The sequence below is a fragment of the Biomphalaria glabrata genome, chromosome 1 (genome assembly GCF_947242115.1).
Source record: "Biomphalaria glabrata chromosome 1, xgBioGlab47.1, whole genome shotgun sequence".
NCBI classification, from domain to species: Eukaryota; Metazoa; Mollusca; class Gastropoda; family Planorbidae; genus Biomphalaria; species Biomphalaria glabrata.
In genome coordinates, this window is record NC_074711.1 from 78,066,147 (window position 1) to 78,093,776 (window position 27,630).

Here is a 27,630-nt window from a genome sequence, read left to right on the forward strand (position 1 = left end):
GCTTAAATATTATGATTTGTCTCCTAGTAATCAACAGATTAGGATTGTTGGAGGATCTAGTTTTGGAGGGTAAGCTAGAGAAGACGTAATGGTGAACAGAATTTCGGTAAAAGGAAGTCAGATCCGTCAGTTTAAGTAGTGAAAATGTCCGGTTTTCACCTATTTGTTTTTCATCAGTCGAAATCATTCTTTCATATCTTCTGGTTTAAACACACTATGTCATTCATAAGCAGCTGAAGTTGAACAATTCCTTGACAACCTATTTCACGAACATTCCTTGAGCAGACCCTACTACCACTAAAGCCCAACATAACCAACACCCTGTACGGCAGTGCTGAACAACTGAAGAGAACAACACACTATTTTTCCTTGGCACAAGTCTTGCAAAAAGAGCTGACAGCTCAGCAGCAATAAAGCTGGGTAGAAGAAGAAGATCAACGACCATTCGTCTATTTAGAGATGTTTATGTTTCTGGCATTTGTTTCTTTTTCATGCTCGGTATAAAACTATAAAGTTCACAGAGCATTTGGACTGGTCGACGCACAGTGGGAAACAAAACAGATAGGAATAGACTCCTCAATAACTTACTGAAAGACACTTGTCTCACAAGAAGAAAATGTTTATGTGTAGGCCTACATAGTTTTACGCGAATAATCAACTTGAGCGAAACATCGTTTCGAGAACTACTTCACTTAATTTAATTGACTGACTTATTTCATGTACTACATTGTAAGCCTAGTTTCAAAGTATATACCTCGTCTTGTTTGTATTAGGTGTGTGTGTGTCCTCCTTTGTAAAGCTTCGTCCTTTTTTTTGTCCTCCTTTGGGTTGGAGGTATCGGGTAACCCTACGTGGATAGACTTTGTTCATTTGCGTGTTGGGTTAAAAAAAAAAAAAAAAGGTTTGGAAAGACTTAATGTTTTCGACAACTGCTCCAACATAGTCTTTGTTGTTTTGTTTAGTCAGCGGCCTGTTAGCCATCAAGTATTCTCTGATAATGTTTGCTTTGCTGTCCAATTCTGAGATTAAAACGGTGAACGGTGTTTGCATGATCTGATATCCAATCTTAATAGTGTGGGTCGAGACTCAAATATGGAAACACAATACCCAGCGGTCTAAGGTTTTGTTTCTCATTGCAATAGTGCTAGATTAGACATCACATTCATTAGAAATGTAACACAAGCACATTGATTTTTCTTAAACATTTTTCCCGAGCTCACTTCGGATGCTCTAAACTCGCAAACAATTGGTAAGGAAATCCATGCGAACGAAACAATAGTTGGTATCTTTTAAGTGAATAAATAACAAAAAGAATAAAATAAAAAGACCTTAGTCATGTTGCATTGGACTAAGAGACAACCCACTGATTGACAGTATTAGATTTGTTAGCCCATTTATCTGTTCTGAAAGGAATGATGCAATTGTCTTTATTTGGAATCTCTCTCTCTCTCTCTCTCTCTCTCTCTCTATCTCTCTCTCTCTCTCTCTCTTTCTCACGTTTCATTTTGCGGCACAAATTTAGTTCCGCACCGTCCTGGGATTTGTCCTCGCCGTCTGTCAGAGGCGGAAAAGAGGGAAGAAGTCCCTAAGATCCTGTCAATAGAAAGTCCAGCCCGCCTTGTTGAACCAAGATTTAAGTGAAGCAATCAGACGCTTGTGTTTGATCAAGTTATTTAGCGATTGTCTCTTTACAATCAGCCACTGATGCTGGACTACTTTTTTGTTCTAAGAAACATTTCTAGAACTTTTTGACGTTTGAAATGGAAACATGATGTTGTCCTAGACAGCTGGGAAGTGAGGACATCACTGTCTGGGTGGGTGGCATCAATTACGAAGTAAATAGTCGTAGGATCGAAAAATAAATGGGGAGTTAAACCACTAGCTGAGTTTAGTCGAAACTAAATTTTTGAACAGCTTACAGGAATCCTCCGAACAGAAAGCGACAGAAGGAGAGAACTCGTACTTCGGAAGATGAAATTCGGAAAAAAATTGAAAATACTGACACACATTTTTTTAAGTGATCCTTTCTGTATATATTTGTCGCATGGGTTAATTGTTCTATGTCTCAAGAGATGTGTACGCAGGAAGTCTACTTATACATTGGTTGCGCAAACATGCAAAAGTGAGTTCATTAAAAATGAAAAGCTTTAACTTAACTTTATCTTTGTTCAATCTTGTCGTGATTTCTACTGGAGAATGAACGAATTTTGGTTCGTTACGAGGATGTCTGTGATGTCTTCATCTAAATAAAACTTTGAACATTGGGACATTCGATATCATTTCTGAAAATACGAAGACGTTTTTAATGTCTAACTTCATCGTTACACCATTGTATATCACTATCAAAGACAAACTTTAGATAGAATTTCAAATTACTATCTCGGCACAAGTTTATTGAACCCACCGTGTGTTACAGGTTAAGAAAAAAAAAAAAAAAAGACGTCAATCTTCTACTGCGCAATTAGGCCAGATCAGACCACATTTGTAGGGGCAGGTCTGCAGCAGTACTGACCTCTGACAGATAATAAGGATCCCTTTAAGAATGCTTAAGGCTTCGAGTGCGAGAGGGGTGGACATTTTTTTGTTTTAGTTTATTACTTTATTTATTCTTGACTTTTTAAAACTGATGATCTTAAAATGAATTGAAACTTTTTTTTTGTTATTGTAATGATAGTTTTAACAGCTTTGTAATGAATTAATGTATTTTATACTTACAGGTTACTTGGGAGTAAATCTCTGAATTCGAAAGGGATCAATGATTATTTCCAGAAGAATCTTTGAGTCAGAACCAGTCCGACGCTAAAAATCCTCTGACCACAAACGTCATCAATTGAGCCATTTTGTTTTGTTTGTTTTTTTTAAGATAATGATCTTACAATGTGGATAAGTATATGCCATCCAGAGCTCACGGCGGCGTTGCTGTGGGAATTGGCTCTGTAGATCTAGGAATACTTTCCTTACGGAGTTTCTTTGTGGTGCCTTGTGGCTCTTGTTTTTGTGTCCCCATCCTCCGTTAGTTGGCCCGACAATGGCCGGCATCTTCAGGCGTCGTCGTGGTTTCCTGGTGAAGCTAGTCCTCGTTGTGCCCGTTCTGTACATCATCTCGCTCTTCGTGTTCAGCAAGCGTTCATTTCCGCCCTCCGACACCGACCTGTCCAAGGGCGATGAGGTCAAGGCCCAGCCCAGAGCGGCGGAAACGAAGGCCCCGGCCGTGATGGAGGTGCCGAAAAACGTTGTCGACCCCCAGTTGGACTTCAGGCGGCAGGACAACGCTGTTAAAGATGTGGTGGAGCATGTGGCCACCATGAAACAAGAGCGTAGTGTAGAGGAGCGTAAACAGGAGGTTGTGAATAAGCCGGAACCAGATCATGACCCTAACGGTCCAGGTACGTCCATCTTGATTTTTGTATTCATTATATTGACAGCAAATCATTTAAATCGTTTTTACAATTCCTCTGTTCAGCTTGCAAATTCTTCGCCAGGCCATAAAAACAAAAACCTGGGCGGAAACAGCTGTAACTATTTCCCGAGAAATTAACCAGTTAACGTAAAATATATTTGAGAAAAGAATTACTAGCTAAATGGCCACACTGGGAAAACTCTGGTTTGACCGTTAAAATTTGTCAAAGTATATAAATAAATTTGGCTTAAGGTATAGATTCTAGACTAACTCTTAAATAATCTATATCTTGAACACGCATACGTCAGCGGATATTTCCGCATGTATTCATTAAATAGTTAAATCAATAAATACATTTTTTTCGCACCGTCTTCCCAAGTCTGGATCTATAGGTCTATCAAAAAAACTTTGGAGTAGATTTATGCATGCACTTAACCAGGATTTGTATGTGAGTGTTTTTTTTTTTTTTTTTGGGGGGGGAGGGGAAGGGGGATTATGTTATCTCTCATTCATATCATTCTTTTTCTTACTGTTCAGCTGATGGACAAAAAAATAAACTGTGTGCTATTTGTAATGTATCTAAAGCTTAAATGTTATACGTTAGAAACTATGATCTAATTAGTAACACTGTTATGGGTTAGGGATTTTGGTCAAACTGGTGACATTGTTCTAAGTAAAAGACTTTGATCCGAATTCGGACGCGGGTGAAATAGTTGCTTAAGAAGGGGAGTTAATTGCATGGGTCTTTCTGCCAACTGTTTATTTTGTTGTTCTTCTGCAGGCGAGAACGGGCAAGGCATCAACATCGAGAAAGAGAAATTAGCTGAGGAAGACAGGAAGAAATATGACGAGGGCTGGAAGAAGAATGCCTACAACCAGTATGCCAGTGACATGATGTCACTTCACAGGAGCCTGCCAGATGTCAGGGACAAAGAGTGAGTACTGCAGAGAGTAACTATTTTTTTTCTTTTTATAACGTTTCCCCCTCCTCTCCCCCAGGCTTTAAAAAAAAACTGTACTATAAAAAGCATCGTTTCAAAATCTTTTTGCTGTAAAATATTTCTCACTTTCAACTCAAATCTTTTTTCTCTTGTTTTTGTATCATACTCTTCTCTTTCTCCTCCGCCAACCCCCATTTCTCATTAATGAAGTGATTTTAAGATATGCTCCTATGCTGTTAATCTGTCAGTTTCAAATTGCAGTGTGGATAGCTCTTAGGCCTCTCTCTCTCTCTTTCTCTCTCTCTCTCTCTCTCCCCAGTCGCCATTGTGAAGACAGAAATTTTTTTTTTAAATGTTTCATTTCCTGCAATACTATTGGATATTGTTTTTAACTCTAAAAATAAACCAAAGTGCTGCTTGGGGTTTTAAATAGTTCTCATTCGTTGGGGAAATCATGAGCAGGATCTAATGAGGGTGTATACATTGAATCCCACCTTGGCAGTGAAAGAGAAAAAAAAGCTACAGGCACTTAAGTTAAACGTTACATTTGTGTGTGTGATTGTATGTTGTTTAAACGTGTCAATGGGTCTCATTAAAAGGTTGAAAGACTTGCAGGAAGGCCAGGGCAGAAGTGAAACGAATAAATACAAAGGAATCAATGTTTCGTTAGTTTCAAAGTGTAAGCCTTTCCCTAGCTCTTAATCTTCACCCTAAGAGTTTATTTTCATCAATTCTGAAACAGGAAATCTAAGCAATCTTTGAAGAAAACACAAATCTGTGGAATCTCTTGGAGAAATTTTTATTTATTTGAAGAATTGAAAGAAGGGGAGGCAAATGAGAAGTTTTAAGATTGTTACAAGAAAAAAAACCATTGATGCACATAAGAGAGGTCCAATCGCTAATACACACAATATATTGTTGACTGGTTTTGACTTAAGGCTGTTGACAAACGCAATACATTACAACATTTCATTCTCTTAGTTACTTTCTTTAAAATGTTAACACAGTGACCTTTGACTAGTTTATTTTTGTTGTTGTTGTTGTTTTTAATCCAAAATTCAGCATTGCGTGAAGACACTTTCCCATTCAAGTTGACACAAAGCTAGATCTGTTAGAATGTCGCTTTGTTTTCCAAGCTCTTTTTGTTTTCTTTCCTAGCACTTGTACAAATGTATAGACTATGGATTCAATATGACTTCCAAAACTTTAAATAGATACAAATTGACCGTTGGTCAGTTCCGACTCCAGTGCTTATCATACTGGTCAATGTAAAATGATAGGTGAACAGTTCATGTCTGGTTAGGAATCTAATACCTGTCCACGGGAAAAAAACTCCAAGAAAATTGAGAAATGTCAAGGAGTGATTTTAACAACAGGCATCGTCGGGGTCTCAAAAGTGAAACATTAAAAAGTATACATACAAAAAGAAAGAAAATGTTCATATTGTTCTGAACAAGTGACAGACACAACAAACTCACACACACACACATGCTCTCCCGCACGCGCATACAAGATCACCCATCTTCAGACTGCTAGCACGTGCGCGCAGACATCCGTTCAGCAACTAGCCCTGGAAGTTAACACTAGCGGAAAAAATAAAACAAAACGAGCTATCAATAAATCAAATTAAAATTATTTTTTTAAGGGAAAACATTTCCCTCCAGACTCTAAGGAATTTGATTAGCTTTCAAACGAGATCTAACACGTTCGTCTTGATAAATGGAAATGAAATTGTTCAAAGCAAGACAGTGGATCCGAGACATCAGGTCGTTTACAAAATAGTTCGAAATCATTCAATATTTTGAAAGTTTGGCATATTTTTAAATGGACATTTCAGAATGCGAATATTTTAGCTTAAGAGCAACATCAGTAGCTCAGTATGTAATTGATTTATATGTTCTCATGTTACAATGTTGTTGTTTTTTACTAACAGTATTGCAAACACATCACGTGATCTCCTCTGAAGAACAGCCACTTATCTATTCGGTTGCTTTCACAATATATTCTTAAAGACATAAAGTTAGACAAATATTTGGTGTATGTGATTTTCAGACATACAAAATTAAAACCAACAAAATTGAGTTCCCTCCCCCCTTCTTTTGTTTTCAACTCAACATTGCTTCCATAGCACTTGACAAAACTTGCTAGCTCCCGGCCAACAGAAAGTAGAGATTAGAATTTACCTCAAGTACGCTCTGGATAGCATTTGACAAAACTTGCTAGCTCCCGGCCAACAGAAAGTAGAGCTTAGAATTCACCTCAAGTACGCTCTGGATAGCACTTGACAAAACTTGCTAGCTCCCAGCCAACAGAAAGTAGAGCTTAAAATTCACCTCAAGTACGCTCTGGATAGCACTTGACAAAACTTGCTAGCTCCCAGCCAACAGAAAGTAGAGCTTAAAATTCACCTCAAGTACGCTCTGGATAGCACTTGACAAAACTTGCTAGCTCCCAGCCAACAGAAAGTAGAGCTTAAAATTCACCTCAAGTACGCTCTGGATATCATTTCAAATCATAGACATAATTCTAACGCCCACCTATGTGGCCTGACATGGCCTAAATTGTGCCGATGTGCCAAAAAACAAACCATCCCAGTACACTCTGGGTATATTTCCAATCAAAGACCTGTGGGGAATGGCCTATGTTACATCATATTGACATACGAAGTTGTTCTACATTTTCAAGACAATATTGACAGACTTCTGCAGCAGTAAAACAGAGACCGAGTTTGACTTGACCTAACACAATTCACCACAAGATTGAGATGTTCACGCGAGGCTCCTATCATTCGTACTTATCACGGCAGGTCAGTGTGGTCTTATATTTATGTTTTAAGTCCAACAGAACAATACCACAACTATTTATGGAGACATTAACCAAGACACGGAGAAATGATAGTTTCCAAAGTTTTGTAAACCCCAGAGATAAGACCGCTAGCTGTTCACTTCTGACACACTTATTGTTGTTATTTCGACTCAGATTTAAAGCTAACTATTTTTTTTATGGCTAATTCATCAGGTTCTGTTACAGACACATTAAACCTTAACGAATAGTGCCCTCTCCCACACCGAATCACTTGCACGCGAAACATTCTGTAGAGCACAGTCCTTGAGGTCACATGTCAACTAGGCTTGTCATTTATCTCTGTTTAATCCGAGATCTCAAGATGTCCACACAATTTGTTGAGTTTTTTTTTTTGGTGAACTTTCAACCATGGCTTTTGTTGTTACTTTCATATGTCGCTGTTTGAATCACACCATCTTCTGGTTTTATTGCTTAGATCCGTGGCGCGCTGCTCATTTGTTATCATTTCCCTCCACACCAAGTCATCAAGGCGATAACTTATAGGACTAGGTCATTCATTCAGGCAGGAGTGGACAAACCTGTACAATGTCTTTCTAGTTTGTGTTTGTAACGTAATGTTTCACTGGTACTTTGAAGATATGATGCCAGTATTGAGGGGATTCTTTGTCCCCCACACAACGTAACATAAATCAGTTAGGAACTGAAAAAATAAATCACATATTGACACGCTTATACTTTCATTCACTAAGCAAGTAGGCCTATAGTTCAATCTCTGAACACGTCGCTAATTTGTAGAAGTTGATGACGTCAATCTAATTAAAATGTTCAATGCAAAGTTTGAGGCTACGTCTATAGCGCTTGTGAAATTGGCTTTTGACAAAGATATTTCAATGTATTTTCTACTCTAATAAGGTTCCTATACGGTCTTTGGGTTGTAGCTCCTAACAGTTAGTCTAAATAAACTGTTAGAGGCACATTTCATGTCTTGACTGGGACTTGAACAAACTTCTTTTGGAGCCAAACATGAACGTTCATTTGATTACTAGTATATAAACACAGCGTTCCACTTGAGGACAGCTTAAACCCCCAAATAGAAATTACATGTTTTAATAATAAAAAATGCTTTTTTATTATGTGTCAGCATGCAAATAAGAAGAAAATAAATATTTTTTCTTTATATCTTATCAACTTTTTGAGAAAAAAAAATTTTTGGGGCTATTTTTAGCTAAAATGATGAAAAATAGCTATTTTGCATGTCAAGATTTCTTGAAAACTACTAAAGCTAGTTCAATAAAACTTCAGGTGTTGATTATTCAATACTAGTAGAAGATTGTGAAGCAGAATAAACCAAATTCATTTAATAGAAAAAAAGTTATAGCTCTAAGCATGGTTGCGGCCCATTATTTTAAGTTTTTATAGGGGGGTAGGCATAGAAAAAAATTAATTACTCTTAAAGTTTTCAACCTTTTCTATTTATTCTGCTTCACTTTCATACCTATATATAAAACATTATTTGTGCCAAATTTCAAGACAAAATATTCATAAATAAATTTTTTATCACGCCAACTCTGAACAAAAAAATATGAAAATGGCTAATAGGAGAAAACTGCAAAAAACGACAATCTCTGTGATAAAAACTAAGTTATAGTGTTTTTAAAAACATTTCTGCTATACAGTTAATATCTCTAATGTTCATCTGTGTTCCTAGTATTATTTTTTTAACTTTTCAACGCTTTTTTTTACTGTTATATCCTATCTTGTTTGACTATACGATGCGATTTCTCAGATTCTAGGAATACTACATTGATGTAATTTATGGAGGAAAATATTCTAAACTTGCTGTATAACCTTAAACTGAGTAGTTCACCTTCACTATATGATGAAACTAGCTTTATATACTGCTATTTCAAGACTTCTTTTACTAAAAAAAGCAATTTTAGGATGATAATATGGTGGAAGGTCTCATCAACATTTTGGATTTGTCGAGCGTTCCTCGAAAGAATTACGGCCTTAAAATACTAATCTAGTTTCATTCACACCTTTTGCTTTTATTTTCAATAGTTCAACTAATTGTTGCAAGCATTATGTTTTAAAAACAGTGAAGGAAAATGGTTGAGGTAGACCCATGGATGATACAGAAAACTTTAGGTCACCTTATGCCTATCACCCTATGTGAAACTATGTCTATATTATATATAGATCTATATATACAAACAAATCCTGGTACTGGTACTTTAAATTGTTTTGAAATTTCTTAGCTGCCTTTAGATCTAAAAATAAGATTCAATCTTTTCATCAATTCCATAAATGTCTAGGTAACAGTATTGTCCTGAAGTCTAAATGAACTAAATCTACTTTCTAGATCTAACTTGAACTACTATCATTTGCTACACTAGATCTACGACTACTATGGTACTATTAGATTTAGTTAGATCTAGATCTGCTTTTATTATGGATTATTAGTAGACCCAAATCTAAAATGCAAAGAGTAGATCTAGATTATAATCTAGACTAGGCTATTGCTGATAGACTAGCTAGATCTAGACTAGAGAACCTGGTCTAGTTACTAGATTTAGTAGTTAGATCTAGTCACTAGTCTAGTACTTTACTACTACAAGACTAGTGAGTGTTAGTAGCAATCAAGGCTAATCATGCCTTTGTTTATGGGGGCTGAATGAGCTAATTTCCGCAAAGCTTACTTATATTAGGTAAACCTTTCAAAATTTAAGTGTAGATCCCATTTCTTATCCATATTGAGTTTGAGAACTGATAGCAAATAACAAAAACAAAAGTACTAAAACTTTATCAAGCCACGTAGCTTCTCAGCAAAGGGTTGGAATCCTAAAAATACCCGCGCAGTTGTTTACATGTGTATCTAGGTCAATATTTGTAAAGTGTTTTCTGATTGGTTTAAACTTTAAACCACATAAATATGTATCTTTAAACCAATGAAAACGTTTGTTTTATTTGTTTTCAGCTTTTATTTATGGAACATAGAGGATTTTTTTTCATATATTGTGGTGAAAAATTATTGAAATCGGACCAAAAATAAAAAAGTTATAAAATTTTAAAAAATTTGCATACTAATTAGGTGACATATAAATGTCTAGTATACAAAATATAAAAAAAAATATTTAAAATACTTCCACTTTGAATTTTGACATGCTTTATACACCAAATTGTTCAGAATTGAATACTGTATAATATTCAATAATAAAAAAAAAACAAAAATTTTTACCCTTAGGGGGGTTTAAGCTGTCCTTGAGTGCAGAAGCATGTAGAAACACAACTGAAATAGTCGTATCTTGAACAATATATACAACGGACGTTTACCACAAGTCTTTCGGTCACTCGTCTCTCGCTTGTGTCCAGCTTTCTCTCCCCTAGTCATGACCTGGACTGCGCAGGACGTAGTCGTAGTTACATTAGAATCTATTCACTTTATTAAACACGCACACACACACACTCCATTACAAGTATAGTAATTAGGTTGACAAGTGTGTTTGTTATTAAAATAATAGTCTGACTATTTCCAAACCTTCACAACTTGAGAGATTAAAAAAAACTTTTTTTCTGTCTTAAGGAAGTCGGGAATTTTTTTAATTTTTTTTTGTATCATTTGGAATCGAGAAATGCTGTTTCGGCGGCATGTCCAGATGACCTGTTTGATAACAGTGTTTTCTTTCTATGCATGCAACACCGGATCTCAGGAAGTGACTTTCTGCCAATGTAGTTGTTATTGTTGTTATTCGGCCGTGTCCTAGCGTTCAGTGGAGATTGATTTAGATGGAGGGGCACATCGACACATTATGTCACACACACGATCTCACACTTCCACATTCTCTCTCACACACATACACAATTGATATCTGATCGTACTAAATAATTCAACTCATTTTTTTGTGTCTTCTCACAATTGAGAGAAGAAGATTACTTCCAGGGGAGATTGGTGTGTGTGATGGGGCATTGGTCAGTCCAGCAATTTGTCACATCTTGAGGGTATTAACTCTTGACTCTTATGACTTGACAATGACGTCAACTAGTGTGACGTGTGCCCTAAATCTCGCGAGTTAAATGCTTGCCAACTTTCTGTGTTCATTTGATTACTGGCAACAAGGAATGTCACGTGTGCGTTGTGAACTATAGCTATGATCTCAAGAAATGATACAAACATAATTACAAATCCATTGGGCTGAAAAAATAGTTCATTTAATTTGTTATTATTATTATAAAACTCGTTCAAATTTTCTGGCGCTGCCAGGAAAGAAACTCATTTTTTAACAAAGCTTCATTGTTGCCCCATTAAGAGTGCCCAGTAGGTCTTTAGCAGAACCGCCTTTTGAAATGTAATGATAGTCTTCCTAGGAACGTTCAGGCTCACGAAGACGTGAGATCACAAAGTCACCACCCTTCTGCTGGGAAGCAGGACGTTTTGACGCCGCGGTTTCGGATATTTTAACTACACTTCCTTTGAGTGATGATAAGATGGAGTAAATCAAGCTTCTCTCGCACTATCTCAACTTTCTCACTTTCTTCAATTTGTGTCCATTATTTTTATGTCATTTTTATGAATGAATCCGCTTTTTGGTCGCGCCTTGTCCTTCACACTGTTCACAACCCTTAGATTCTTTAAAACAGACAATGAATAGTATATTGTACTAATTGTTTTTATGCTTTTGTGATAAACCGGAGAAGGAGGTGGGGGGGTCGTTAACAAGCCTCCCAAACTCAGCTGTCTCCTGGTTTACGCGTCAAGGCTGTCAGAGAAATGTAAGCACGATTTTTTTGTTCACGTTGGCACCTGGTAGCTTCGAGTTCCTTTATATATATATATAGAGAGAGAGAGAGAGCTCCTCCTTCGTGGTTGAAGATGAGCACATCTTTCATTTCCTGTGAACTCGAAGATGGCTACAAAGTCCAATCCTCGCTTTCAAAAGCCGGCCCACATACATGGCGTGGGTAAGCTGGGTCTACTGCAGATCAACCTGCTTCTTTTCTCAGCCTTTTGTTAGCTCTGCTTTCCTACACAGAAGAGTAATTGATGCAGGGGAGATTAATTGTTGCCGTTACCTTCGATAAAGTCCAGATATTTCAATCGGGCGCCGAAGCCACCATTATCCAGATTGACCGTTAGAAAAGACTAACGACCAGGCGTGGATCGGGAGCTCTTCGCCTTAAGTTCTTTCTGAAGGTTCCATGGCTGCGGCCATTACTGGGTTGCTACATACGTTGCAAAATGCGCACCGCGTTCAAGGTCCACTCCGTTCCGGATCCGGCCCGCTCGTTACCAGAACATTCTTCAACTTTCATTTTCTGAGTTTTGTGAAAGATAGAAAGATGGGACGAACTTGTATGAATCAGTTCATTGAGTCTATAAATGTCAAGCTTTATGTTAAGTCTACTACTGTGCATTTATTCTTCAATTATTCTTATAGGAAAAGAGTATTGTTGGCTCTTCAACGTCAGCATCCCCGGCATACATTTGGATATTGGTTCATTAGACTTCTGAAAATACATATGAACCAATTAAAACCTTTGGAATTGTGTCGAAAACAACGATCGGCCCCCATCTCCCTATTTACCCAGAATCCCCTCCTTAAAAAAAGTTCTTGTTGTTCCTATTATTTCGGTGTTCAGATGTGTGTAATAAAAGCATTGGGCGGACTTTTGAAGTAAAAATAACAGAAGGCACTGAATGTATCCACGTGAGTCATTACCCAATAAGCTAGAACGTCACAACTCTCACAAAAACGCATGAATTTCTTGGCGCTGTGTCTTGTATTGAGAACTCCATTCCGATTGTGAAGCCATGAATCTCTTTTAATCTTCTCGTATACATCATGCTGTATCGTGTCGTTGCAGAGAAATAATAGGGGGAAAAAACTGGTGTTCGTTGGCATGTAATTCACTGAGAAATTGATCCTTCCCCCAGATAGGCGTCGTGTTGTTTGTCTGACAAGTTGTTTATCAACGTGGACACGTACGAAACAGTTTTGATTTGTTTGTCTGACCTAAAAATGGAGATAATTGCTTTAAAGTTCATATCGGTCGACCTGGAGGTTGTCACTTTGCAGTTTTGAATACGTCTGTTGAACTTCGCCAAGCTGACTGTCTGACTAGTTCTCTAGACAGATTGTAACTCCTGTCAGTTTTGATCCTATACCTCTCCCAGGGGTCTTCTATCTATTCCTTAACCATTCCATTGTTTACTTGTAAAAACTCAAAGCTCATTAAGTTTTTCCATTGTGTTTGTAGATCATTTATTTTCCCTGGCTGAGTCTAATGCTCACTTTCTTTTAACTTTTTTTAAAAAACTTATTCTAGTCCCGGGTTTAATAGAAAAGACTTTATGATTCTTCGTCAGACGAAAGAAATCTCTGGACGCATGTTTTGGCCCGTGGCTTCAATCAGTCACCATGGTCAACCTTCGCGTGCTTAGATCTCCATTGATCTGAAAGACAGCCACCCACCCGCGGCCTGACCAGGGCACACAAAAAGAGTAAATAAATGGACTGAAATCTCATTTGACAAAAAGATGATTCAGGGGGAACCAATCTTATTGACATGGGCCATTGAGACGTCAAGTTGAGGCTCCCAGACAGGATAGGAAACACTTGGATAATGGGCAGTTTAGAGCAGTAGCCTAATCTAATCTGTATCACATTATTTGAAGGCTGTAGTTCCTCCAGCGTACTCCGGTAAACAAACAAACATAAAGAGAGAGGTTAATGATGTTGGAAATGACGAGCTCCTGGTGGTTCCTTGAAACCTTTTTTTATTTACTCTGACCCGGATGTGAACTGAACGAGATACTCTATGTAATAGACCTTGACCTACTTCTAGTTTTAGATTTTGTTGTAGGATCTCGACGATATTGAAGATTTTCACGATCAACTAAACCATGTCATGGACCCTCCATGAAACTTCAGTGTTGCCGAGAAAATGAACATTAAACTGAGCAACAAACTGAAGAGCTTTCAAAATTTGATTCCGCGGTGCTAAAGACGTGCACACAAATTATCACAGAACTTTTTAGAATAAAGCTACCAATACTTCTACCAACACTTTCTTTATTTTGTACACCAAAAAAGTGAGCTATGTCTAATTTTTCCGCCATAGATGAGTAACCTTTCGGCCATAGATGAAACTCTCAAGATTAAAACAAGAGAGTAACCTTTCGACCATAGATGAAACTCTCAAGATTAAAACAAGAGAGTAACCTTTCGACCATAGATGAAACTCTCAAGATTAAAACAAGAGAGTAACCTTTCGGCAATAGATGAAACTCTCAAGATTAAAACAAGAGAGTAACCTTTCGGCCATAGATGAAACTCTCAAGATTAAAACAAGAGAGTAACCTTTCGGCCATAGATGAAACTCTCAAGGGTTAAAGCAAGAGTGCAACGTTTCGGCCATTTTTTCGGGTGGCAATTCTTGTACGATTTCACCAAGGGTCATTACTATAAAAAAAAAAAGGAAAATAATATATCCCCAGGAAATCACACGCAAGTGTGACACAAGGCATCTCACAACGGATAATTTCATCTTGATTAATGCCCTCGTGTTTTGTACTTAGCTTTATTTAATGCATCCCTCTTCATACTAAATCCATTTCTTTGAATCCATACTAGATTAATGACGGAATGAAACATCTTGAGTGAAGCAAACGAAATTACCTTTCTGTTTTGTTCTTTGACTCCAACTTCTTGAGTTTCGAGCTCGTGACTTTCCCAACAAGTCAACATTCTCCCATTATTATTTGTGTACGACGTGACTGACATTTGAGCTTTCTCCACTGGAGAAAAGTTGTTATATAATGTCATCCTTCCATTGGCTGAAGATAATTGGATAACAAATAAAAATCGAGGTTTCCCTCAAGAAAACAATCATAGAAGGCTCGATGGAAGTTGAAAATAAAGACGTTTATACACACACTAACTCGAAGCTGTAGTTCTGAAGTGCGCCTTTCATCTTCCAAACCAAAATAGAAACTTTTGGTGTGAGTCACCAAGACAAGAATTTCACTTGAGTCTCAGCAGTGAGCATGTCTTCCTGCATTGACAAGTGTCACGCTGGTAGAGTGTGACCTGGTCACGTTTTAGCAATACTAGATCCCAGTGAGTGCGCGATGCGGCTTTGTATGACTAGATCACATAGCACGAGTCCAATTGAGACTTCGACACTGCACTTCATATGTAGACTAAAAAGGCACACAATAAACTCTTTGAATAGAGTGACACATTATTGTTAAAGGGAATCGATCAATGTACATTGAACTTCTCAAAGATTTTCTTTTCAAAAGAACGAGAATAGGAAAATATAATAGCGCCACCTACAGAGTTCTGAGCTATTTTTAGTTTTGCTTGAATAAACTACTGCGTTCTCAAGTGGTGACAGAACTTGTGCTGTCATTAGGAACAAGCGGCGAGGCTCAGTACGTGATGGTAAGTAATTTGTTCTCATCAGTGCGGCCGAACATTCCGGGCTCACATAGATCTCACCAGCCACACGAGGAGGCTCAAAACCCGTGTAAAGCTCTCATCCCTTGGACGACTAAAGTGGTCTTCATCGAACCACGATGGACGAACTATTCTATAAACAGCGGTACCCATTGTGTTCATACTTTTAAAAAACTCCTTGGAACAAGTCTTCTTTCCTGTTTGTGTGTGTGTTTGCATGTGGGTCTAAGCAGGGATCAAATCAAATCATCTTGTTTGCTGTTTTTATTTCAGTTGTGCTTTAGATACAGCTCAAGTTTTGCAAAGTCAACGCAGTATTTTTTATTTAATTTTCTTGGTTAGTAGGGATAGGCTACGCGCACTCCTAAGACGGATCCTTGTTAGCACCAATTCTATGGTAGTTGTCGTGTCGCAGTTTGAGAATCTGTGATGTGGTTAGGTCTGATAAAGTTTTAATCAACTGTTGTTTTTTTCTTTTTCTTCCTTCTCAAATTATCACACACACACACACAGAGGAACACATCCACACAAAAACATTCGCGCACACACACACACACACACACGACAGCTAGCCGTTCTTATTGCGTCCCTTCCCATAATTTGCATTGCGGGTTTAAAGTCTTTTTTTTTCCCTGCTGGATTTCTGTCAGTTTAAAGCTGCGAGTGACTTTAACCTGTAGCATGGTCCATTACATCCTATATTGTGATAGCTATTGTGTAATTAGCTAAACATTGGGCCGTCTATCGATTATCTGCGTGTCAATAGTCGCTGACTAGAAACGAAAGAAAAACAATACACTTTCGTTTCTTACTTTAAAATCGATTACATTTGTGAATAGGCTTATTTCAAAAATTGATCTAGCTCTATGGTTTTCAGTTCAGTTTCTTTGATATATATATATATTTCGATAGCTACTTGTTCTTTTGTTATAGTTTTGTTTTTAAATTTAGGCGTAGTAGGTCCCGGGTTCTAATCTCGGTGAAGAATGAAATTTTTTAGTTTGGGATTTTTAGGACGCCCCTGAGTCCACCCAACTCTGATGGGTACCTGGCATTAGTTGGGAAAGTTAAGGCGGTTGGTCGTTGTGCTGACCACACGACACCCTTATTAACCGTCGGCCATAAAAATGGATGACCTTTATAACATCCACACTATAGATCGCAAGGTCTGATGGGTTACTTTTTTTTTTTTAAGCACCAAGAGATTTGTCCCATGAATTAGAATTGTCTTCACTCTTCATGAATTTCTCTAAATTGAACTCATATAAATTCATAATGGTTCACGAAATTTGCCACAAGTATTGTAATGTATTGATCTTTAAAAGTATAATCTTAGCCACCGTAATCGAGACCCTACCCGGACTTCATATTTCCGTGTCTGGTCATGCGGTCTAATGGTTCTTTATATCCACTTCTTCTCGCTTTCAACTGAAATAAAATATTTAAAAAGTGGGGGGGTACACGTCCAGGGAATGATCGGAAGTGTTGGCTGTTGAATTCTTCGTGATCCGCGCGAATGTTAGAAATGTTTCTTTTGTCCGACTGCGTCCTAATGTAGCTGTTTAGTAGTGTCTAATTGTGTGGGCTAATGGCGGATTAATGCGGTAGACGTTGTTATGGCTATGAAGGACATTCGATCTCTATGTGGTCTGGTAACAATCGATCGCGACACTCAGTGTGGGAAATCTGGTTCCGTTTAACCGTGTTTATTAGTGGGCCCATTACCGTTTTGTTCCCATTGGTTTAATGCGGGCGTAACAGTAAGAGCGGTTCGTTAAAACATTCTGTAGAGAAATATTGCATCATATACTTAGATGTGCCAATGTTGGGATTTGTTCTTTTTTTTCTTTCTAACCTATGAAAGCTTGCAAAATGTATGCATACTATTCATCCATCATGCTATTCCATGCTCCAGAGGCGGCCTTAGGGCGTGGCGAGTGGGACAACCAACAATGTATTCATGCTTTAAGACTTGAACATTAAGCACAACCTTCCCATGGTACATCAGCTCCAATTGGCCAGGACGACTCTGGTGTTTAGAGCCAAGTTAATCCAGTGGCCCAGACCTTACTTTTGTTCTTTTACTTAATATGATGTGTGAGCGAGCCAAAGTTTTGTAGCCTGATCAAAGTTGTCTGCCTTGATTGACAGCTGGCTACTGTGACGCAATAGTAAGGGATTATTTGTTTGGGACGCCGCATTGATTCGAGATGAAATGTTTGAGTCGAAGGAACATTTCCAGCCATGTCTGACCTTAACATCGTTTATTAGAAAAAAATTCATCTCTCTATCCATACCTTCCCCTGCCCGTTTATTACTCACCCCCTGAAAATGTCAAGGATCAGTTCTTGTTGAGAATATCATTTTACTTTAGTATAGTATCATGATATAATATTGTAATTCAGAAACCGAATTAATAATCACAACAGAAACGTTACACCATATAGCATGCAAGTATTTCCATTTTTTTTTATTTTACGAATAAAAGCATAGGGGAAAAAATGTACACACACACACACACATACTTGCTCTGATTCTCTTCCTTCTTCTCTCTTTTTTCCCCTTTCTCTCTCTCTCTCTCTCTCTCTCTCTCTCTCTCTCTCTCATCCCCTCTTTAGCTATTTAAAGAAAATGGAAGAAAAAAAATCAAACGTACAAAATAAAGGGGGGGAGGTAATTGAATAGATGTTTTATATATTCACAGCTAATCCGCCTGTTAGAATTAAAATGTGAACAATTCGGAGAAAGGAAATACTAACTAAACAACAACAAAACATTCCAGGAATCAAGGAATATAGGGTTAAAGGTCACAATAACAAGCGTGGTCGAGAGGCCAAGTGCGCTTGAACTTGGCTTGGCTTGGCTACCTAGAAGGGGGCTCGAGGTTCGACACCCGACTCGGGCAGAGTTGTGTTTACTGAGCGCCTAAAGGCAGCACGGAAAACCAACTCCTAGATACCCCCTTTCCCCCCCCCCCCCCCCACCGGTCCACAAATGAGATTGGACCAAAAGCGCTCTGAGCATGCTATAAGCATGAAAGTAGCGCTATAAAAAAGCTATAATAATAATAACAACACTAACAATAATAATAAGGTGCAAGAAGTTGTACAAGTCTGTGCCTGTAGTCAGACCTTTGCTTCCAGCACATTGATTTAGCCACAAGACCTTGTCAGTCAACTTCCCCAAGCACAATTATGTTTGCATTGTTGTTATATCTACCTACATGTTTAGGCAATAATTTGTTTACAGTTGTTGTCACAGGAAGTTTGTCTCTCCAAACGTCCGGATGTCTTGTTAACTGTACCAGACTCCTATGCCCTCCCCCAGACACACACACTTTGGAAGCCAGATTATTAAGTGTTGTACGTATTAATTACCTAGCTTGACCAGTCATTAGTCTAAGTGGTTGTTTGCGTGTCACAGTGAATGTGTGCTCCAGATTTGTTTCTGTATCTCCCTTCCTAGTTCTATCCCTTGGTATCTCCCCTCTTACGTGGTGCCAAGAGAGATAAGAATGAGGGAGGTCTGAGACTTAGAGGTAAGAAGTTCTGAGAGAAGTTCTAACTAGGATTTAATGTACATCTCAACGTGGGCAGTCTCAACAGAACAAAAGGACGAGTTAGATGCGCGAGTTAGATGCGCGAGTTAGACCAGATGGGGGAAAAACAAAAAGGGGGAGGGATAAATTGAAAACAGATTGTGTGTTCTTTTCTTTTTAAACACTCTGTGTGTGTGTGTGAAGTGTGTGAGGGGTCTGTGTGGGCCAAGCAAGAGATCACGAGATGCTAAGCGGCCGATCATTGAGTATTGTCAACATTTGTCTCAGTTAAAGTTCAAGTCGGGCCATTCATCTCAGAACACGAAGGCACCATCAAAGCCGACACCACCGAGTGTTATTGTATTGACGCCACTGTTTTCTCCAGCTTAAGTTTTGCTGGCATCGAGTCTTGTGGAATATTGATACAGGGTTTTTCACTATGTGTATCCAGCACACTGGTCCCTCACGATTAATGTTTTGCTTCAGGCAGCGACTCTTTGTGTCTAGACGACTCGTGGTCACTTTTTTTTCTTAGTTTTAATAGTTGAACTTGGTAAATATGTTTAGTAATTCGCCAGTATGTTGTTGTTTTATCAGGCCACCAACTAGCAGACAGTATATAAAACTTAAGTAAATGGTTTTATTGTACTTTTCTTTTAGCCTCACATTGAAATGGATACTTTTGTTTCCAGACAGTAACTCATGAAGATTAATGTTACATCTGTAAACTAAGGAATTGTGTCAAAAGTACATGATTTCAAGTTACCCTCCCATGGCCTACACTCTGATTACTTTGGATGCAGACATTGAGTCATTAAGTCTTAGCAATGGGCAGAAGAAAATAGTTTTAAATTTGGTACAGACTTATTTGTGAAGTGTAATGGCAACTCCTACCTGCTGCACAGACTTCATCACGTCACACATCCTCCCACTCTTCAGTTTTGCCTCTCACTTCACATCTACTGAGAGAGTCATTTGTCAGTGATCCAAAACGAGACTCTCTAGTCTTCACGATTCAATGCTTAAAAAACCTGCTCCGCCAGCTGGGCTCCCTGTCTACTGTTTTCCTCCTTCCCCCCCCCCCCCCCCATGAACAATTCATTTCCAAAAAAAAAAAAAGGGGGGGGGGGATGAGGTAGAAATGTCTCTAGCTTACTAATATGTGAGCATTGTGACATTTGCCAGGCTTTTCTCCTTTAGTAAGTTATAAGTTTGCAGTCCCATAAGTCAGCATACTAGTATAACGGGATAAGTTCAGATGTCAGTCACACTGCTCTAACCGATAAGTTCAGAAATAGTTGGGGGGGGGGGGGGGTTTATTGTACAAACTGACAGTTATCGAAATGTAATATTAAAAAAAAAACACGCGATATAATTGTTTTGAACATGTGGTTAAAACTACCGTCATGTTTTCTTTTTCTCACTTTCTCTTCGTCGGACAACGTTGCTGCCAGTGAACTAAGGATTCACAAGTTCAGACAGAGGAGAGCTGCCAGTGAACTAAGGATTCACAAGTTCAGACAGAGGAGAGCTGCCAGTGAACTAAGGATTCACAATTTCAGACAGAGGAGCGCTGCCAGTGAACTAAGGATTCACAAGTTCAGACAGAGGAGAGCTGCCAGTGAACTAAGGATTCACAAGTTCAGACAGAGGAGAGCTGCCAGTGAACTAAGGATTCACAAGTTCAGACAGAGGAGAGCTGCCAGTGAACTAAGGATTCACAAGTTCAGACAGAGGAGCGCTGCCAGTGAACTAAGGATTCACAAGTTCAGACAGAGGAGAGCTGCCAGTGAACTAAGGATTCACAAGTTCAGACAGAGGAGAGCTGCCAGTGAACTAAGGATTCACAAGTTCAGACAGAGGAGAGCTGCCAGTGAACTAAGGATTCACAAGTTCAGACAGAGGAGCGCTGCCAGTGAACGAAGGATTCACAAGTTCAGACAGAGGAGCGCTGCCAGTGAACGAAGGATTCACAAGTTCAGACAGAGGAGCGCTGCCAGTGAACTAATGATTCACAAGTTCAGACAGAGGAGCGCTGCCAGTGAACTAATGATTCACAAGTTCAGACAGAGGAGCGCTCATTATGGCTTTTATATACTGCTACTTTCATGCTTATAGCATGCTCAGAGTGCTTTGGTCCAATCTCAGTTGTGGACCAGTTTGGAGGAAAGGGGGGGTTAGCGGGTATCTACGAGAAGGTTTTTCCGTGCTGCCTTTAGACGCTCATTAAACACACCCGCGGGTGTCGAACATCGAGACCCCTTCATAGGTAGCCAAGCCAAGTTCAAGCGCATTTAGCCTCTCGACCACGCTTATGTTATGTTTAAAAAAACAATTCTATGTTTAAAACATTTTTTGATCTATAGACTATGCTATTGAAACCACTTCTATCTAGAATACTTTTATGTTTCAACCACATTTAGGACTCTCGTGTAGGCCTTACACGATGCAACCTGTACTAGGCCTTGATGTTGTATACAACCTGTTCTCCAGACTGTGCTGTCATCTATTGACACGTTCAACCTCTAGGCCTACAGTACGTGCCTGTCAAACTGTGAGACAAACAAAATAAATACGTGGGAGCATTGATTTCCTGTTACTCTGGGCATCTCTTGCACTTCATGGGACTGTTGGTCACGTGGTAGTTACCCCGGGTGGACATCTATGTTAAGTCGGTCCATCAATCACTGTCATAAATTTCACGCGCTCTTGTTTATCAAGGCGAGGCATCAGACGAGCCCGGCCCCCCCTGGTTGCTTTTATTCAAGCACTCCCTCGACTCGTAGTTATCATACTTTCCCCATCTACCTTCAACTCTCTCTGGTCTCGTTGCTCTTAGATCACCCTTTGCCCCCCCCCCCCCGCCTCCTCTCATATATATGTCCCAATCCCCCTGCCAGCAACCACTTCCATGAATGCTGCTGTCCACTCACAGCAGTTCTCAATGCATCTTCTGTCTGTATGCTGTTGGCTTGGTCCCTGCGAGAAAAATCATTAAACCACAGTTAATTGTAGTCTTGATGTTTAAACCTAGAAAATACTCAAATGTATAAATTGTATAGAGTTGTTTTTTTCTGTTATTTTCAAAATAAATGAAATCATTACGACTTTGATGAAGAAAAACAGACCCGAGACCGAGCTTCTTCAAGAGAGACTTTCAGCCTTGGCATTTCTGGCTTTAAAATAAATTTAACAAAATAGTCTTTAGAAAAACAAAAGTCATGAAAGCCCACTGACTCTACTACAACTGTTGTTTTCACCCAATCAAGTCTTGTTTACTTGTAGCTATCTCTATGAAAGTAATACATCCAATCGACGCATGCCAGAAAAAAAATGGTTTCTCTCCTGGCACATAATAAGTAAATGTACAATTCATACAGTGTTAGAACCGCTTTAGTCATCAACTTTTCTCGCTACGCTTCTCCTGCGCCACCACAGGCTACCACTCCCCTCCCCCCATCTGCTTGTGCACATCCATGCATCATCCAACAGGGAGAGTCGAGGGAGCTGTCGATGGGAGATAGAAGTGAGCAACCGCACTGGACTGTAGAATGACATTACTGAGTGTCATTTGTCTTGACACAGGCTCGATAGCTGTCATGAAAACTTGCAACAATTTCCCCTTCTACGATTAATTGTTTTTTAGTGAGTTGATTTATTGATACATATTTTTGGTAGAGTAGAAAGTATTCAAACCTCCTCCCCTATGACTACCCCGCCTTCCTGGTAGTCTGTTAGACCGTTCAGGCTCTCCTAATGTTTTGCTTACCTGTTCTGTCTACTTGTTTCAACACTCGCTACATGTCTTACCAAGCGTGAGCGGGCACGACATGGCCTCAATTGTGCCGATGTGCCTAAAACCCAAAATACTAAGTGTGAGCAAGACCAATCTTCATAGAAGGCCTCAATACACAGTTTAGACCAGGGGTCTTCAACTTGTGGGTTGCGACCCTTTTGGGGATCGCATGACGATTTTCATGGGGTCGCCTAAGACCATCGGAAACATCGATTTCTTTTTCTCTAAAAAAAAAAACTTGTCATTGTTCAAAATTTGTCATGGGTAGTTACTACTTTTCCTATAATTGTCATTTGAACATAGATGTTATTAACAGCTGAATCAGAATTTGTACAAGCATTTTGATTGTCGCAGCATAAATATTTGTAACATTTCAAATTACTGCCCGTCAAATGGCCTCAACGTTACATCATTGCAGAATCCTATGTATAGTATTTTTATGGTGAAGATTTACGCACGTGATTTAAAAGTACACTTATTTATAATTAGTACTCCGTCATCACGTTATTCAAGATAATGTTTTCATTATGGAACCAATCATGAAAATGGATTTTTAAAATCAAAATATAATGACGATTTTTGACGCTACGGTTTTATTTCAATAGTTAAAGCAGATATAGAAAAACCTCAGCGCTTCATTTGTAATGAAGTCTGTGCCTCACAACGAACTGGAACGTCTTTTTGCTATCTAACATCCCCGACAAGGACATACAGCATTTAGGATGTCAAGCTGATTGAGTCAAGGTCGAGTTTGTTTGTTTGTTTGTTGTTTTTTTTTGCAAATCTCTTGAAACGACTACTACAGCCGCTGAGTTAAATTTCCAACATCATATCATTGCAAAACAGGATTTCCCAACTAAAAGTAGATTCGATTCAGAAGATGACATTTGATCTAATCTTGCAAAGAATGCCATAGAATTTCTTATCAGGCTAAACATAAAGAAATTCAACCTTCACAATGAAGTTTTGACCTTTTTTTTTTTTTTTTTTTGTTCACAAATTGTGGCAACAGTTTTGTATCGATGTTGGAGACAGTTGCTAGAGCTGTTTATCATGCCTCGTCATGCTCTTCAAGTTGGCGCATAAATATAAACCATAAATATAGTGGACATGCAATTGAAGAGTAAATATATGCAAGTCATAAAGACAAAATGTCATTTATTTATCATTTACCTATAAGCAGATATAGAGAGAGAGAGCTTTGTGATTCAACAGACAGATCTGGCAATTCATACAAGAAATTTAAATCATGATTTAACATTAGGAAAAACACTGATGATTTCACGCTTGGGGGTCGCCACATTGTGGGCAATTTCAAAAAGTTGTCGCTGGGTTGCCACCTCACTGGTCTGTACGACGTGGCAACGAGCTATTGGTCTCCACTGCCCACAGGTTGCGACATCGCAGATCAATGTTGAGACCTCCAACGAGTGGTCTCGGTGTGAATCCTGGTCTTTCTTTGATTTTTTTTTCCCTGAGAGGTCTTTAAAAACAGTTTTTTATAAATTTTAACTAGTTGCCCATGAAAATGACCAAGCACTTGTACTAGCAATGTAATTTGTATTTCATGAAATGTTACTGAAATTGAGTCACTTCTCAAAGAACATCCTGTTACAATGTTCGAATAATAGATAGTAAAATGTTGATTGGCTGTTTGTTTTTTTGATCTTCCTGTTTCGGTTTTAGTTTTAAAGGGTAAATGTTAATGTTTCATTTTATTGTACATTTTGCTTCTATTTCTTAAACAAATGTAGGCATATTACTACAATCCACTTTCATCAGACCACTGAACTCAAGCATTATATCCGTATTTGTATTTATCGCAAGTGTTGGTACTCGGTTAGCCCCTACTTGTGTTTCCATGGCAATTTATTAGAAATTTAACTTGACATTTACGGGATGTTGGATTTTTTTGTTCTTTGTGTCATGACATCATTTATTAACTTCATTCTTTTTTTTTAAATGATGTCATCCAATGGAGCATTGTCTATGTCAGTAAGACGCCATTAACTGCATCTGTATTAGAGATTTATCATAGCAGTTACTTTCACACACTGTTAGGTCTGAAGACTAAAACATGTTGGCCTTCTTCAGGGTATATGCAAAAAGCAAATGTATCTAAAGTTTGTTATGTATAAAAGTGTGGCATATAAAGATTGAAATAGAAGTGTGATTTGTATAGAAGTGTGACTTGTATAGAAGTGTGACTTGTATAGAAGTGTGACTTGTACAGAAGTGTGACTTGTATAGAAGCGTGTGATATTAAGGAACCAATTGATCCACTTGTTTTTTTTTATAGCTTTATACTTTTTCTTTCCTATTCACTAAATATTCCAACTGTCTGTCATTGGCTAATCGTCGTATAATAAATAAATTCATAAAAATCTTTCTTTCCAAACGTCATTTCAACTCGCAATGGGTTGGTTGAATCAGCCTGGAAAATCAATGACTTAGTTCCGTTTCAATATCTAATTGTGTGTTGCTTTGTAATCATCTTTTTTTCTTTCAAGCAACCTCTGTAATTTATAAGGGCTAGACTACTTAGCAAACATCTTTTGCGACATTGAGCTCTGATCAATACCTTGCCTAACTAGCTGCTTTGAGTTCTACTTGAATTCCTTCTTGTTCTTGATGTATTTCATCTTGTGTTTCAGATGTCTCAGTCAGCAGTACAAATCTGTCCTTCCAGACACCAGTGTAGTCATCTGTTTCCACAATGAGGCCTGGTCTGTCCTGCTACGAACAGTGCACAGTGTTATTGATAGGACACCCCGCCATCTCCTGAAAGAGATCATCCTGGTGGATGACTTCTCAGACATGGGTAAGTCTTGACCACAAGTGGAGTCTTCACAAGAACTGCTAACCATCTGGTGTTTAGACAAAATAAAGATAGATTTAGCATTGTACTGGCTGCACAGATTTGTTCCATTTTTGGCCATAAATTTAGATACTTCTATAATTCCCAAAGCCTAGGAACTTTAAAAGAGGATCGCTCCAACTCTTTATCTATAGATAGATAAGGGGAAGAGAGACATAGAAAATATAATTTGAAATCTCTATATCTATGTTTGTTAAGAGTGTTGACCAAGTCTTAGGGCTAAATCAACATTTACAAAGGTTTTTATGAGAACTAGAATACAAGTAAAAGATTATGTTGTCATTATGTAAAGAACCAGGAACTGTTTGCCATTAGGCTCTATTTGAGACATGCAAAGCTTTATAAAGAATTAATTTATATTTGTCTACTTGAATGACTTTCCAAAGAGGGGCAGAAAGGGTGAAATAAGTTGTAAAAAAAAAATTATCAATTTCTACTTTGGGGTTCAAATAATTTAGTAAACGAAACATTTTCATATTTTATTTTTCATAAACTAATGTGTCTTATCTCTCCATTGGCTGGTGTTACGGAGTGTGCGTTTGTGTGTGTTTCCATGGTGTTGGTAGGAGAGGTTAGCCATTGGTTATAAATGATGAAACATAGGTGGCATTGTCGTCATTTGATTGAAGTTAGGGGAGACGATTCCAGAATGTGAGACTGAAGGGTTGTGTTATTGAAGTGTGTTAGATTTTGTTAAAATTATTATCACAAAGTCTGCTACATTTATTTCATTTTATCACAAGCTGATTTTGTCTATATTATAAATATTCAGTATTGGTCACAAGGAAGTTATTTGAGTTATTAGAAGTTTTATTAGTTAAGATATGCCTACAAAAGTTTAGTTGTCTACCTGCAGTTTGGTGCTATAAGTCAATGACCGGTAACAACAGGTGGCTATATGCAAAAGGAATATTACTGATACTCAGTATTAAGAAAAATACAATTTAAATGTTAGTTCTGAGTCCAATAGATGAAAAAAATTAAGTTTTAACAGTAAATTAAAAATTGTTTTTAATTCATTAATTAAGGAAGGTGATATTTATGAAATATGATAAAATGTACTGGGTGAAATTTCAGCTTTATAGGAAAATGAAAAGTCAAAATAAAATATTCAAGTTTTTGTAATTTGAGTGCAAGTTAATAGTTTGAACACAGAACACACACACACACACGCGCACACACACACACACACACACACAAACTTAGAAAGGCAAAGCATAGCTTCAGCAGAGCCAACCTTCCCATGCCCTGTATGTAACTGGCTTTTGAGAATCAGACTCCATAGCCATCTTCTTGTTCATAGGACATGAAACATGTGCTCCTCTTCGACTTTGAAGAAGTATATATATAGTTATATACTAGTGGGAATAGAAAGATTATTAGAGAATACAAAGTTTGATGTATTTTTACAGTAGACTTGGAACTTTTTTTTTTATTTTTGAAAATCAGCTATTACAATATTAACAGAGTTAAAGACACCAAGTGAAAGAATATTTGACCTTTTAGGACAATAAAGTCATGTTAATGTTTTAAGTCTAAGAAGGATGGAATATATTTTTGAGGTTGGTCAACCTCATCTGAAAAGATGGCCGTCCACTGAAACATGTGAACACGATTTCATTGGCGTTAAGAATTTTTAGGTCTCTTAGGAGAATTGTTCCAAATAGGCAAGACTTTTTCCACAGCTCATTTCAGAATAGTTTTTATTTTGTCCAGCGACACCCAAACTTTCCTCAACATTATTCTCTCTAAATTTCCTGTAAAAGCACTTTAAAAAAAAACGTATGTCCATGAGGAAATGCAGGAGAACCTT

General features: G+C 38.1%; 1 protein-coding gene across 6 annotated transcripts in view; it reads left to right on the forward strand.

Moving 5' to 3' along the window:
- LOC106078161 (polypeptide N-acetylgalactosaminyltransferase 5-like) overlaps window positions 1-27,630 on the forward strand; it is a 140,260-nt gene that overhangs the window by 100,025 nt on the left and 12,605 nt on the right. For all 6 annotated transcript variants that reach the window (XM_056016589.1, XM_056016581.1, XM_056016623.1 and 3 more), the window contains 3 exons: window positions 2,718-3,386; window positions 4,182-4,335; window positions 25,594-25,760. In XM_056016589.1, coding sequence (XP_055872564.1) covers window positions 3,029-3,386; window positions 4,182-4,335; window positions 25,594-25,760 — 679 coding nt within the window. In that variant the 5' untranslated portion in view covers window positions 2,718-3,028. The remainder of the gene's footprint in view (window positions 1-2,717; window positions 3,387-4,181; window positions 4,336-25,593; window positions 25,761-27,630) is intronic.